Source organism: Notamacropus eugenii, chromosome 1 (genome assembly GCF_028372415.1).
Source record: "Notamacropus eugenii isolate mMacEug1 chromosome 1, mMacEug1.pri_v2, whole genome shotgun sequence".
Lineage (NCBI taxonomy): Eukaryota > Metazoa > Chordata > Mammalia > Diprotodontia > Macropodidae > Notamacropus > Notamacropus eugenii.
In genome coordinates this window covers 431053177-431068031 of record NC_092872.1, presented here as the reverse complement: position 1 = coordinate 431068031, position 14855 = coordinate 431053177, and the positions used below count along the sequence as shown (strand labels likewise).

At 42.3% G+C, this 14855-nt stretch overlaps 1 protein-coding gene across 2 annotated transcripts in view; it reads left to right on the top strand.

Moving 5' to 3' along the window:
- The window catches only part of TM9SF4 (transmembrane 9 superfamily member 4), a 65735-nt gene extending 61035 nt beyond the window's left edge, over nucleotides 1-4700 (top strand). For both annotated transcript variants that reach the window (XM_072631608.1, XM_072631609.1), the window contains exons 16-18: nucleotides 932-1051; nucleotides 1527-1616; nucleotides 2544-4700. In XM_072631608.1, coding sequence (XP_072487709.1) covers nucleotides 932-1051; nucleotides 1527-1616; nucleotides 2544-2693 — 360 coding nt within the window. In that variant the 3' untranslated portion in view covers nucleotides 2694-4700. The remainder of the gene's footprint in view (nucleotides 1-931; nucleotides 1052-1526; nucleotides 1617-2543) is intronic.
- The last annotated feature ends 10155 nt before the right edge of the window (nucleotides 4701-14855 follow it).

Here is a 14855-nt window from a genome sequence, read left to right as displayed (position 1 = left end):
TAAGGCATGAAGCGTTGTTCAGAAAAGATCACAGAATCTTAGAACCGGAAGAGTCCTTAGAATTTGAGAGCCAAAGAACAGAACATGACTCTTCCAACATCCCACACCCAGTAAGTTGTGGAGCCAAGACTTTAGTCTAGGCTCGCTTACTCAAAGTTCACTGGTCATTGCACGTCCTCATACCTAAAAGTATGTCCCTTATTCCTGATTGTATCAAGAGGCTTGCTTATAGTAGATGCTCAGGGAAGCTTTGCTCTTTTAATCATGTAATTTTCCTATCTGACCTTCATTATGAAAAAATGCTTTTAAAAAAGGATTGAGTCTTGTATCACTGTTGATCCATTAACACTTCAGGGTGTGCTGGCTCTGTTTTTATTGCTTCTGGAACTCATGGGAAACAGGACAATATTGGAGCCCCACAAAGCATGAGAAAGGGCCACAGCCTTGGAAACAGTGGCCTTTGCTAGCTAGCTAGGACTTTTGGCTTCAGGAAGAAGGGTTTCTGCCTCATGTATTATAGACCAATGCTGTCTAACTCAGAACTGATCCCTCCATCCCGCTGAGCAGAATATTGACTTAGAAAACCACAAGTTAACATTTTTATTGGGTTGTTGTTGTTGTTAAACGTTTCCCAGTTAGATTTCAATCTGGTTCAGGAGAGATTCCCTGGCCCAAGGACCATGAGTTTGACACCTCTCTTGTAGATCATCAGCTATCACATCTGTAAGGACAGACCCAGACTACTGTCAGTACCTCTGACTCCATAAAGCTTGCTTAGTTACCTACCTTGTGAAAACTTTGCAGCTTATGTCCTGAGCCCTGCCCCTAGAATAGAGTGGTTTTCCTTTTTCTCTGGGACCAGGACAGGACAGCAGAAAGACAACAGAACTGGATGGGCAGGTTGCCTGAAACACTTTGCTCTTGTGTGCAGGCTATCTGGGAGAATCAGTTCTACTATCTCTTCGGCTTTCTGTTCCTCGTATTTATCATCCTGGTTGTGTCCTGCTCCCAGATCAGCATTGTCATGGTGTACTTCCAGCTCTGCGCCGAGGTAAGTAAAAGAAAATGATGGGGAGCAGGCCCCTGATTTTGTTACCTTGGACCCAAGAGAAAGGAAACAATCTAGAACAAGTTTGGACAGAAGTAATCTAATCCTTCTCACGTGAAAAGACAGCCTTCAGTAATCACAGAACCATAGAATGTCAGACTTGAAACAGACCTTAGAACATAAGGGTTAGAACAGGTTATGGCTATAAAGACTTTTAGAACATAGAATGTCACTTCTGGAAGCTCTTTTGGAACATAGGATATCAGGGGGGCCTTAGAACACAGTCAGGGCCTCAGCTATACCTTGTTTTCAATACTATGTCCTGTCAGAGGAATGCACCAAATGATTCACCATCTCATCTCCTCTATAAATTGATCTCCAGGATTTCAGGGCTACAGTCAGCCATGGAAGATGGGGGAAGGAGGGTCTGGCTGGAGTTAGTAATTTGGATTCTCTTTTTTCTCTGCTTCCTGCTTAGGATTATCGTTGGTGGTGGAGGAATTTCCTGGTCTCTGGAGGCTCTGCCTTCTATGTCCTGATTTATGCCATTTTTTACTTCGTTAATAAGGTATAAGTTACAAACTGGAGGCCACCACCATCTCCCATCCCTCAGCAATAGGACCCTGGTGGTAGGGGATTAGGAAGAGTCAAGTTTCTGAATCTTGATACCTCACATGCCCAGAAGGGGATCCACCTGTCTTCCTCACCCCCCTCTCCTATCACAATCTATTCCTGCCCCAGTTCTCTCATAGGAGAGGCTGGCATTTAATTTTTTTTAGGACTTAAGTTCTTAGCTTTCTTTTTCCAATAAACAAATAAATGGATAAATAAATAATGGTAGCTAGCACTTATTTAGCGCTCTAAGGTTTGCAAAACACTTGGTTATTTCATTTGATCACCATATAGGATGAGTCCTGTTACTTTCCTCATTTTATAGATGAGGAAAGCGAGGCTAAGAGGTACCGTGACTTACCCAGGATCACACATCTAGGAAGCATGTGAGACAGGACTTTCCTGTCTCCAGGTCTAACACTGTAAAAACCCTGTGCCACCTGGCTGCCCTGAGTCTCTGAGGGTGAGAAAAGAGCTTCTTTATGGTAATACTGTCAAAAAACCTTAAGGGGCTAGGTTGTATGAACAAAAACTTGTTTGCCAAATTTAACAGTAGATACAGAAACTGAGGCCCTTCAAGTGTGAAAGAGGCAAGGCTGGGTTCCAGCCCTAGTCAGCTTCTAGTCATTTCATTTTTCTCAACCATTTTAGTCATGTAAAATGAGAATGATGCTTGTACCACATGACTTATAGGAAAATACTTTTAAACCTCAAAGTGCTAAAGAAATGTGAGCTTAGAGATCCAACACCCTGCTCTGCTGGTGCCAGGGCTAACCCCCCTCACCAACACCTGCTTCCCCTCTTGTACAGAAAGGTGACAAAGGGCCCTGACACTGAGCAGTTCTGACAAGGCCTTCCTTCTGCTTGTCTTTCCTTCCTCTAGCTGGACATTGTCGAGTTCATTCCCTCCCTGTTATACTTCGGCTACACAGCCCTCATGGTCCTCTCCTTCTGGCTGCTCACCGGCACTATCGGCTTCTATGCAGCCTACATGTTTGTCCGCAAAATCTATGCAGCAGTAAAGATAGACTGAACATGGAAACTCATTTGGCACAAAGAGACAGACCTGTGCGTTTCCTGCCAGGAAGGAAGGGGGATTCCTTTCCCTGGTCTCCAAAGGAAACCAACCAATGGGGATTGATGAGTGAAATAAAATAACTCCTGCTCGTTTGGAATGTCATTTTTGGCACAGTGTTCATGGATCCTGGGGCTACTTGGGGTGGGAGGGACATGTAGATAAATCTTGCATTTTATCATATTATTCCAGTTCTATGGGGGACTTTTTTTTTAATTTCTAAAGCTAAGAAGTACCCCTCCATTCATAATTCTTTGGCTTGTTTATTTTTCTTCCCTCGATTTTACACAAATGGATTTGAAATTGGCAACAGGAAGAGTCTCCAGGACACTGAGTTTTGGTCACCAGGGCTCTCGATTTGAGAAAAGCCTTTCCGTCTCCTGGATGGAAACCACCTGGAACAGGAAATCTTGAGACGCCCAGGGCATTTTTGAAGCTGCTGCTTTCCATCCATTTGATGGGGTTCTTCCCATCATTCCCCAGTTGTGTTTTCTGTGGATCCTTGCAAGTTCAGTTCCCGCTCTGGAGATGGGTCGTTCTGTCTCCCCAGCAAGTGCCCTCTGCCTCCACCTTCCACCCATCCTGCTCCTTCCTCTCCCCTCCCCAGGCTGTGATCCTGGATGTTCAGAGACAGAGCAAGATGGGGAAAAGCTTGGTGATGCCCTCTCCAACACCCAAAACTCAAGCCTTGTCCAGTGGCCAGAGGAAGGTCAGAGTTGAGCACCAGCACCTATGGATGACAGCCTTCTGTAGGCAGCGGGGATCTCCCTGTCTTGGGAACTGGATGAGAGAAAGAGAGGCCTTCACATAAACCAATCAGTGTTTCTGTGGTGCCAAGAAATGTGTGACTGAGCAGTGAGCCTGCCTTTGTTGCTGTGGGAGGGGAGGACTTTGGTGAGTGGGTGGGAAGGCTTTGAACCCATTTCCCCACTTCACTCTCACTTACTCAGAAGGGCTGCACTTTTACAATATGTTTTGGTCGCTGTTCTCACTACTGTTTTTAGGCCCTCAAGTTCTTTTGTGGACAGGACAAGAGAGAAAACTGGTTTCCTTGTTTGAGCTCATTTTGTTGGCAGGTTGACTGAGGAAGAGGAAAGGACTTCCTCCACTCTACAGGCTGTATCTTACAACCAGCTTCCCTCTCTCAGGCCCTCATTCTGTCTATCCCAGGCTTTAGAGCCAAGTCTGAATTCTTACTTTTCTCCTTTGGAACAGTCACAGCCACTAAGTTAAAGTGGAGAGCAGTGAAGAAGGAAGGTGAGTTTGAGTCGTCCCCAAATATCAGTGAGAGAACGGGAAGCCCTTCCCCATCTTTCTTCTTTGCAGCAAGCAAGTTGTTTTGACATGTATGGACAAGGATGACTCTTCTGCAGACAGTGACCGTAATCATTCATACGGACCTCATAGAAATAGTTCTGTTTCTGCCCTGACTGATTTCCCTGTTGTTATGTTGTAAGAGACCAAGCCCATACTGGAATTAATACCTGGATGGGGTGTATTGGGGAGTTTTCTATTTCCCTATTTCCTTCTCACTAGTTCCCGCCACAGAACAAAGCTCAGGGTTGTTTATAGATGGCTGATTGATTTAACTCCTATTTTAAGAGAGAAGTGAGTTTCCCCTCTATAATTTCTCCCAGCCCCCCACCCACCCACCAGCTAAAACCATTGAACCTACTTTACAATCTTGCCTAATAACTCTTTGGGATTACTTTGTAACACCAAAGTTGGATCAACCAAGGATCAAGATGGGAAAGGGGAACCAGGGGACAATCGTTAACTGTGATTTGGAATCTTTAATTCATTTAGATTTGGGATATTCTCTCTAAGAGATAATGTTGGAATGGACTCCTCATGGAGAAGTTCAAACCATCATAGGTTTTTCTGACTTTTTTTATGGTTTTTAATTTTTAATTAATATGTGTATCTTTTTGTCCTGTTGTAAATAAATATGCCATTGTCCTGTTATTTTGGCTCAGGTCCTGTGTAAGCATTCTGGCATCTTCTCTTTCCTCACATGCCGGCATGGGGCAAGCACCCCAGCGCAGGCAGACAGAGACAAATTAATTTTCCATAATGCTAGGTCGGTGCTGCTTCTCCCAACAAATATGAAAGAACACCTTATTCCAAGTTTGTCTGGTGGTCTCCCTCAGCCTCTCACACCACACTGTGAAGGAGGCTGCACTATGAGGGGACAAGAACATGAATGTCAATGGACCTGAGGGCAGATCTGCTCTGCCACTAGTCCAGAATAGCTAGGTGACATCATAACCAAGGTCATGTCACGTAATCTTTTTGCACCTGTTTCCTTTTAGATGAAAGGAAAGCATTGGATTAGACCTCTCTGGGTCCTTGATTCTAGGGGCCAAGGTCACGTAGAGTTCTGGACTGGACAGCAAAAGGTCGGGGTTACAAGATCACAACCCTCAAGCTGGAGGAGCCCTTAGAGATCTAATTCTACAATACCCTCATCTCAGAGAAAAGAAAACTGAGGCCTAAAGAATTAAAATGACTTGACCAAAGGTCACACAGCTAGCAAGTAGTAAAGCCACTGACTCCTCTGATTCCAAATCCAAGCCAAGTATGGAGTCATAGGCAAATCACTTTACTTGCCTCAGCTTTCTCATCTGTGGCAATAGCCAATGAGTTCAACCCCCTCGTTTTTGAGAGCAGGAGATAGGTCCTACATTTAAAGCTAGAGGGAAGCCTAGAAGTCATTCTGTCCAACCCTTTCATTTTACAGATGAGGGGAAGTAACAATCAGGATCAATGTCTGAGGTAGGATTTGAACCCTGGTCTTCCTGACCCAAGTGTAGTGCCCTATCCATTGTATCATGCTCCTTCCATTTTTTTCCCCTGCCTCCCAGGGAATCTCTTTTTTCCATCATTTGCCTGCTTTTTGGCCACATTCTCAGGAGTTTCCCTCAAACTCGAATGAATATGTTTATGTGAGCTAGGCCCAGAGATGAGCAACTTCTTGAACCATAAGGACTATCCCTGCTTGGGGATACTATGAGATCTCTGAATTAAAATGAAAGAAATTCCTTTAAAGCAAGACTAGTGTTATTTTTCTTTCCTGCAACTGATGAAGTCATATTAAAATGACCCCCTTGTACTCACGTACAGAGTGTTCTAAGCCCCTTATGTCTGCCCCTTAAAAGAATGTCCCCTAAAAATAATGATAATACCTATTTCTCTAGCGTTTTCCTCACAATCTCCTTATGAGGTAGATGCTACAAAATAAAATGAGACTCAGATGATGAGGTGACAGGTCAAGGTTATGTGCATAGGTCTTCTGACTAATCCAGTGGTGTTTCCTTTGTACCACATTACCAACACCCTGCCTATAAAAAGTAAATGTACTTTTCTTTGAAAAGGCTACCTAATAAAGATACCTGGCCATGTCATTCCCTTACTCAAAAACTAATGGCCTGGTGTGGCCACTTCCCTTGCTTACCCTGGCCCCAATTCTTAGAGGCAGAGGCAGGGAGTAAAAGATTAACCATGATGAGGAGTGGTACAGGGCTCAGCAAGCTTGGCTTTGGATTTCAGATTCCCAATCTCTGGCTTTTTCTCTTTCCCACTCTACCACGAGAGGCTTGGCTTGTGAGGTCAGCCACAGGGTTTGAGTTAAAAGGGAACTCAAAAACCATCCAGTCTAATCCACATGACCCCGAAGGCCCTGTACCCCTGCTGCCCCTTGCCAGTTGTCACCCAGCCTCTATTTGACATCCTCCAGTAAAGAGGGACCCACTACCCCCAAAAGATGTCATTTCTCTGTTAGGATATCTTCTTCAGACCTCAACCCATCTTTAGATGGCATGAGCTCAGGGCCCTACACCTGCCCTGTTCATCTGGATGCCCTCCCCCTTGTCAGTGGCATTTCTAAAATGTGACACACAGATGTGTATGTAATGGAATGAGATCATATTTGTAAAAAGCAGTTAGCACAGTACCTAGCATATATAGTAGGCACTTACTGAATGTTTATTCCATTTCATTTCTCCACTTATAGTTCAAATGTACTTTGACCAGAGCAGAGTGCAGGGGAACTCTCAGTGACCTAGCTCTGAACACTGTCTGAGATTTCACATCTCTCCATCCTGGCCACAAGAACAGCATGAGACTTTGTTTAATGTTTTCCTAAAATCCAGGCAAACTGTATCTATGACATTCCTCAGCTCTGCCAATGTAGTAGTGAGACACTAGCCCCTGCTGACCATACCAGGAGCTAAATCTGTTCCAGTTCCTGATCAAATGTTTTCCTCTGGTGTTAAGTAGACAAACTATTCTGTAATTTCCCTCCTGTATGGGCAGGGATAGTTGGACTGGAAACTTTACAGAGCTTCTTAATCTGAGAGGCTATGGTCTATGACACTTCCATTAAGGCAAAAAATTTACAACTATCCAGGAAAGCAAGAAAAAATAAAGGTTGCCTTGACATTGGCCAGAGTTATCAATGAGAACCAGTTGAGAATCTGCAGAAGTTCAAACAGGGAACTGAGCTTGACTGTCCAGGGTATTCCCTGGATTGTACAGATAGGAGAGGGGGGCCGGCAGCAGCCCAACTGATCAGAGGTCTTCAACCCTTCCCATACATGTAGGATAGTGAAAAGAGCACTGGATTGGATTCAGAAGACCTGGATTCAGATCATAATTTTGCAAGTACCTTGACTAAGACATTGAAGATGTTTCATTTTACTGGGTCCTTTCCAGCTCATAAATCCTGTACCTGAGCAGAGGAATAGTCAGCATTTATTAAGCACCTATAATATGCCAGGCACTCTGCTAAGATCTGGGAATATAAAGAAAGGTTAAAAAAAAAAAAAAAGCAAAACTAAATTAAAAAACCAGCCCCTGCCCTACAAGGAGGTCACAGTCTAGTGGAGGAGATAACATGAAAATAGCCATGTACAAACAATACAGGGAAGAACTGGGGATAGTCTCAGAGGGAAAGCACCAATATTACGGAAGGTTGGAAAGGCTTCCTGCAGAAAGTGTTGCTTCTGAGACTTGAAGGAAGCTGAGGAAGGGAGGAGACAGGTGGGGGAGAGCACTGCAAGCATGCGGGTGGCCAGTGAAAAATGGAGGATTTGGGAGATGGTGGTCGAGGAAGAGCTGAGGCTAGGATCTCAGAGTATGTGAAAGAAAACTGGAAAAGCAAGAAGGAGCAAAGTTATAAAGGACTTTAAAAGCCAGAAGACTTTATAGTTGATCCTGGAGATAATACATAGGGAGCCACTGGAGTCCTTTGAATAGAGGGGTGAGTTTTAGGAAGATCCATCTGACTGATGGAGAATGGATTGGAGTGGGGAGAGAATTGAGGCAAGGAGACCAACCAGCATGATACTATAGTATTCCAGGTGGAAGGTGATAAGGGCCTGCCTACACCAAGGTAGTAGCAGTGTCAGAGGAAAGAAGGGGGCACACAGAAGATGTTAACAGAGGTAGAAATGATCAGACTTGGCAAGTGATTGGATAAGGGAGGTAAGAGAGAGGAGTTTAGATGACTCCTAGGCTGGGAAGATGGCAGTACCCTTGGCAGTAACAGGGAAGTTAGAAAGAGAAGAGTCTGAGGCAAAGATAATGGGTTCGAGTTTAGACATGGAGTTGGAGATACAAATTGGACATCCAGTTCAAAATAGCTGGAGAGATGCAAGACTGGAGATCAGGAGAGAGGTTAGAGAATAGGAAGTAGGGGATGACAGCTGAACAACTCCCCCATCCCCAATTGGGTCTTCATGAAATGGTGCTTTTTCAATTTAGTCAGAATTAGGTTGGAATTCTGACTCTATTACTAAGTAACTGTGTGCCCCTGGGCAATTTGATAATACGATGATGGCTAACATTCACACAATGCTTTATGGTTTATAAATGCTTTCACCCTGTAAGATGACATTACAAGTATCCCTGTTTTATGGGAGAAGAAACTGAAGCTCATAGGTTCAAGTTAAATGACTTGCCTAGGGTTGCAGAAGCATTAATTGTTAGAGAAAAGGCCCTTAGCCAAGTTTCTCCTTAGTCCTACATTCTTTCCACTTCGCCAACCTCTGTGGACCTGTTTCCCCTATGAAACAAGGGGGTTGTTTATAAAGATGAGTAACTCTGAAAGATTTGAGAGCTCTGTGGAACTTGGGGATCAACCATGCTTCAAGAAGACCCATGATGAAGTGTGTCACCTATTTATTGACATGACAGAGGTGATGGTCTCAAAATACAGAATATGACTTTTTTTGGGGGGGAGGGCATGGTCAGTGCTGAAATTTGTTCTCGACTATGTATATTTGATGCAAGGTCTCTTCCCTCCTCCTGTCCAATGGGATAGGAGGGAAAGAAAACAGATTTTTGTTCACAGAAAATAGATTTTTGTTCATAGAAAATAATTAAAGTGAGGGCATTGATTTCCAAATCGATGGGAAGTGATTTCCAAAGTCCCTTCCCGCTTTACATCCTATGACCTTTGCTAACTTCTTTTCCATTTCTTAAGCATAGTCAAAGGAGAATGATCATTAATGGAAAAATAAAAAAAAACTGTAGTTTAGGGTGATTTTCAAAATAGGTATGATGATGAAATTGCTAGGTAGTATAGCAGCCTAGGTTTCAGACACACCACTGTAACATTTATGTTACTTGTAGGTTACAGGTGTCTGCCTAGAATTTCATTTGTTATTTAATAGCAGCTAATATTCTGATAGAAATATACTGTTTACTGATTTCTTGTGATGTGAACTTAGGTGGTACAAGTATCCCTGATTAGCAGATGAGGGAAAACAAGGCTCAGGAGAGTGAGCAACTTTGGTGTTACAGCCAAGATTCCAGTCTCAGTTTCTTAACTCTAAGCCTTTTTTTTTTTTTTAAAACTACATTAGGCTATCTTTGACTTTCTTCATTCTTCAAAAGTGGTGATGAAGAACTACTGGCTCCTTGAGGCCCTGATAAGACTAGAAACAGGTCCATGAAAATCACAGTGCTAGAAAGGGCCTTAGGAAACCTCCGGTCCAACAACCTTTCTCATTTTACAACCAAACCGAGGCCCCAGAAAAGTAGTTGTCCAAGGCTACTTAGGTAGTAAATGTCAGAGTGAGGATTTGAACACAGGTCCGATGACTCTCAATTCAGCACGTTTTCCATTGTGCTGCAGCCTCTCCCAACATTCTGCTCTTATCCTCACCATCTCTCCTTGTGGTCTTTACATAAAGCTTCAATCAATATTCTTTCCTGCAGGCCCACCATAAACTGATTATTTAGAGACAAGACTATCGGTAATCCCTGAAGTTCTGAGATTTGTTCAGAGGGGAACTCAAAGTCCTCAGTCCCAGGTAAATGTTTAGCTTTCACACTGAAGGATGGGAGCCAAGCTGTGCCCCTCCCCTTCATTCCAGTCCTGAAGAAAACAGGCTTTGAGGAAAATAGGAAAGTCCCACCATATTGCTCTAATCAGGGCTTGCCACTGCTGATTACAGTAATGACTGCAATTTTACAAACTTTTCCTCAGATTTATAAGAACTGGTACAAAGTCCTTTCCCTGACTTAACTGTCATTAGTGCATTAGCGAACAGGCAAGAAGGAATAAAGTGGGTATCTGGTCTCTGGAAGCCTCAGGGAATGGGATTCTCAAACTACGGAGCAGGGAGGACATGGGGTGAAGGGAGTTAGAATCCACCTTCCTAGAATCTAAGTGATCATCCTATTCTCACACTAACCTATTTTATGGATAAGAAGAGCTGGAAAAGACCTCAGAACATGAAATGTCAAAAGCTGGAAGAGACTGTAGAACAGACTGTCAAGAGCTGGATTGTGCCTTAGAACATAGAATTTCAAAGTGGAAAGGGATCTTAGAACACAACATTAATATAAGAATTGAAAGGAACTTAGGGTCAAATAATACAAAAAGTTAAAGGGACATGAGAATATAGAATATGGGATAATAGAACTAGAAAACATCGAAGGTAGAACATTAGAAGTGGAAGAAAACCTTAGAACATCAGACTAGAAAGATGCCTGTGAGATCATCTCAGCCAAGAACCTCCAAGGGACATGTGGATAAGGTTTCAGTGTCCATGAATTTGAGTAGGAAAAAAATTACATCTTTATTTTTTACTAACCTTTCATTGAAATTTGACATCTTTTCATTATGAATTTTTTTAAACCACATTATTCTGAGGGGTACATAGCTTCATCAAAATGCCAAAGGAATCCAAGAACTCCTGATCTAGTCTAATCCCTCATTTTACAGATGAGGAAACTGTAAGGTCAAGAATTTTTAAGCAAATTGTCAAGGTCATAAAGTAAGTTCATGAATGTCAGTCTCCAATACCCATATAGCTATGGCCTGACAATCTTTGTAAAAAATTGTGTGAGCACAAGGTCCTGGCTGGGGCTCATTTTCCCAAGGATCCCACAATCCCCTCTCAAACCAATTCTTCAAAAGACCCACTTCCTGATTTTCAGAAGTTAAACAGCGAATATTATTCTGCCCCCAAAGTCCTACGTATATAACTGTGTGCAAGTCTGCTCATTGACCCTTAAGGAAGACATAATAGAGCTAGAAATGTTTCCCACCAAGCAACTCAAATGAACAAAGGAATGAACAAAAGTGAGGGAGCAGGACGTAACAACTCACATTTTTACACAATGCTTGCATGGTCTACCACTTTGCATGTGAGGAAATTAGATTTTAGAAAGGCTGAGTTCCCCCAAACCATACAGTAAGTACTGGGGCTTGTTTTATGGCCCAAACAGTTTACTTTTCATTACTGCTACATGAGGAAAACTAAAAATATTGGGACTCTTCAGTAAAGTGAGGTGTAAGGGGTTTAAAACCAGATATAGAAAAGTATAAGGAATTCATCTTGGAGAGTTTAGACATGGTCATCATGTTCCAGACAAATGTACCTCTGGAAGCTGGAAAAGGGTTCACTTTAGGACAAATGGGCCTTTACCCAGAGGGTAGAAAGTTTAGTAAAAGATCTACAACTCCTCCCCCAACCCTTCTCAAAAAGTGGTACCCAGTTAAAAATATAGCTAAATTTGAGAAGAGCTCAGATAAATTTCAAAAATAATGGATTGTTAGGGTCCATAATTGCTGTTTTCAAATATATGAAGGGCAGGGGCAAGCTAAGTGGTAAAGTAGATAGAGCACCAGCCTGTAGTCATGAGGATATGAGTTCAAATGCAGCCTCAGGCACTTACTGTGTGACCTTGGGCAAGTCACTTAACCCCAAATGCTTACACACACACACACACACACACACACACGTATGTATGTACATGGAAAAAGAAAGAAACTGCCATATAATATTAGCTAACATTTATGTAGTGCCTTAAGATCTAGATGTATATGTATATATAAAACCTCATCTGATTCTCACAACTACCCTGTAGGATAGGTGCTATAATAACCTCATTTTACAGATAAGGGAAATGAGACTCAGTCACACAGCCAGTAAGGATTTGAAGCAGGATTCTAATTCAAGTCTGACCCAAGGCCAGCAGCAATCTATCCACTAAGCCATCTAGTTGCCTCTATCATGTGGAAGAGGGCATGGTACAGTGGCAAGAGTACTGAGCTTGGAATCAGAATTGGGTTCAAATATTAGCTCTGCTACTTATCATGTGTGAGATCTTGGTCAAGGTATTTGACTTATCTGGGCTTAATTTAACTTTCCAGCTCTGCGGTGATCTAACTTGTTGCACTTGGCCCACAGAGCTAGGACAATGTGGAGAGAAACATGGAAGCCAGGTTTAGATCATTATGAGGAAAAGCTGTTCAGGAATGGAGTGGGTGGCCTCATGAAGCAAACCGATAACCTTTAAGGCTCCAACTCAAGATTCTACATACTGGTTATTAAAGAAGCTCAGGATGTTCATGTCCATTGTTCATGTCCATTCTTAATACTGGATGCTGTTGGGGACAACCCTTGAGGGTTCACATTACAACTGTAGATTAAAAGATAACCGATGGATTAATTACATGTGTGGTTATTTTTCTGCCCTGTCCTTGAGTCAGTTTTCTCAATTGTCAAGAAAAACTTACCCTAGGGGGCAGAGCCACGATGGCACAGTAACAGCACGGACTTTCTAGAGTGCTCCAACCAAGCCCAGCCAAATACCTGTCAAAAAATTCTGGAGCTGCAGAACCCACAGAATGATGCAGTGAAGCAAATCTCCAACCCAAGACAGCCTGGAAAATCGTCAGGAAGTGTCTATCGCACTATGCTGGGAGCACAGCACAGTCTAGTGTGGGCCACAAGTGCACAGAGGGGACCTGAGCAGGCCTTGGGGAGACTGAATCTCTCATACCTGTGGCAGTGTCCAGACTTCATGACTCCAAATCGCTGAGGATAAATTGGAAGGTCAATGGGAAAAGTCTGTGGGATGAATGCAGGAGAGTGGATTGGTCTGGCCCCAGCCCCAGGGTGGCAGAGGAGGGAGGGGGCAGAGGAACCCACACCATTCACAGCAGCAGCAGGAGCAGCTGCAGCCACTGTTTCTGGAGCTCTAGACCCACAGATTGTAGGAGAATAGAGCAGCTGACAGTACAACCCCCACCCTCCAATGGAAGCAGAGATCTACCTTGACAAAGAACTCAAAAGCCAGGTAAATGGCTGGGAAAATGAGCAAAAACTGGAAAAAGAATCAGACTATAGAATCTTAGTTTGGTGACAAGGAAGACCAAAGCATGCACACAGAAGAAAACAAAGTCAAAGCTCCTCCATTCAAAGCCTCCAAGAAAAATATGAATTGGTCTCAGGCCAGGGAAGAGCTCAAAAAGGATTTTGAAAATCAAGTAAGAGAAATAGAGCAAAAATTAGGAAGAGAAATGAGAATGATGCAAGAAAACCATGAAAAAGGAGTCAATAGCTTGCTAAAGAAGAACGAAAAAATTGCTGAAGAAAATAACACCTTAAAAAATAGTCTAACCCAAATGGCAAGAGATCCAAAAAGCCAATGAAGAGAAGAATGCCCTAAAAAACAGAATTGGATAGATGGAAAAGGAGATCCAAAAGCTCACTGAAGAAAATAATTCCTTAAAGATTAGAATGGAGCAGATGTTAGCTAATGACTTTATAAAAAATCAAGAAATTATAAAACAAAACCAAAGGAATGAAAAAACAGCAGACAATGTGAAATATCTCATTGGAAAAACAACTGACCTAGAAAATAGATCCAGGAGAGACAATTTAAAAATTACAAGACTACCTGAAAGCCATGATAAAAAAAAGCCTAGACATCATCTTTCAAGAAATTATCAAGTAAAACTGCCCTGATATTCTAGAACCACAGGGTAAAATAAATATTGAAAGAATCCACTGACCACCTCCTGAAAGATCCCAAAGGGAAAACTCCTAGGAATATTGTAGCCAAATTCCAGAGGTCACTGGTCAAGGAGAAAATATTGCAAGCAGTCAGAAAGAAACAATTCAAGTATCGTGGAAAGACAATCAGGATAACACAGTAAGAGATCAAAAGACTTGGAATATGATATTCCAGAAGTCAAAGGAGCTATGATTAAAACCAACAATCATCTACCTAGCAAAACTGAGTATAATATTTCAGGGGAAAAAAACAGTCATTCATTCAATGAAATAGAGGACTTTCAAGCATTTTTGATAAAAAGACCAGAGCTGAATAGGAAATTTGATTTTCAAACACAAGAATCAAGAGAAGTATGAAAAGGTACACAGAAAGAGAAATCACAAGGGATTTACTAAAGTTGAAATGTTTACATTCCTACATGGAAAGATAATATTTGTAACTCTTGAGACTTTTCTCAGTATTTGGATAGTTGGAGGGATTACATACATATAGACAGAGGGCACAGGATGAGTTGAATAGGAAGGTATGATATCTAAAAAAATAAAATTAAGGGGTGAGAGAGAATATATTGGAAGGAGAAAGGCAGAAATGGAATGGGGCAAATTCTCTCATAAAAGAGGCAAGAAAAAGCTTTTTCAATGGAGGGGAAAAGGGGGGAGGTGAGAGGGAAAAAGTGAAGCTTACTCTCATCACATATGACTTAGAGAGGGAATAACGTGCACACTCAATTTGGTATGAAAATCTATCTTACACTACAGGAAAGTAGGGGAGAAGGAAATAAGTGAGATGTGTGTGGGGGATGAT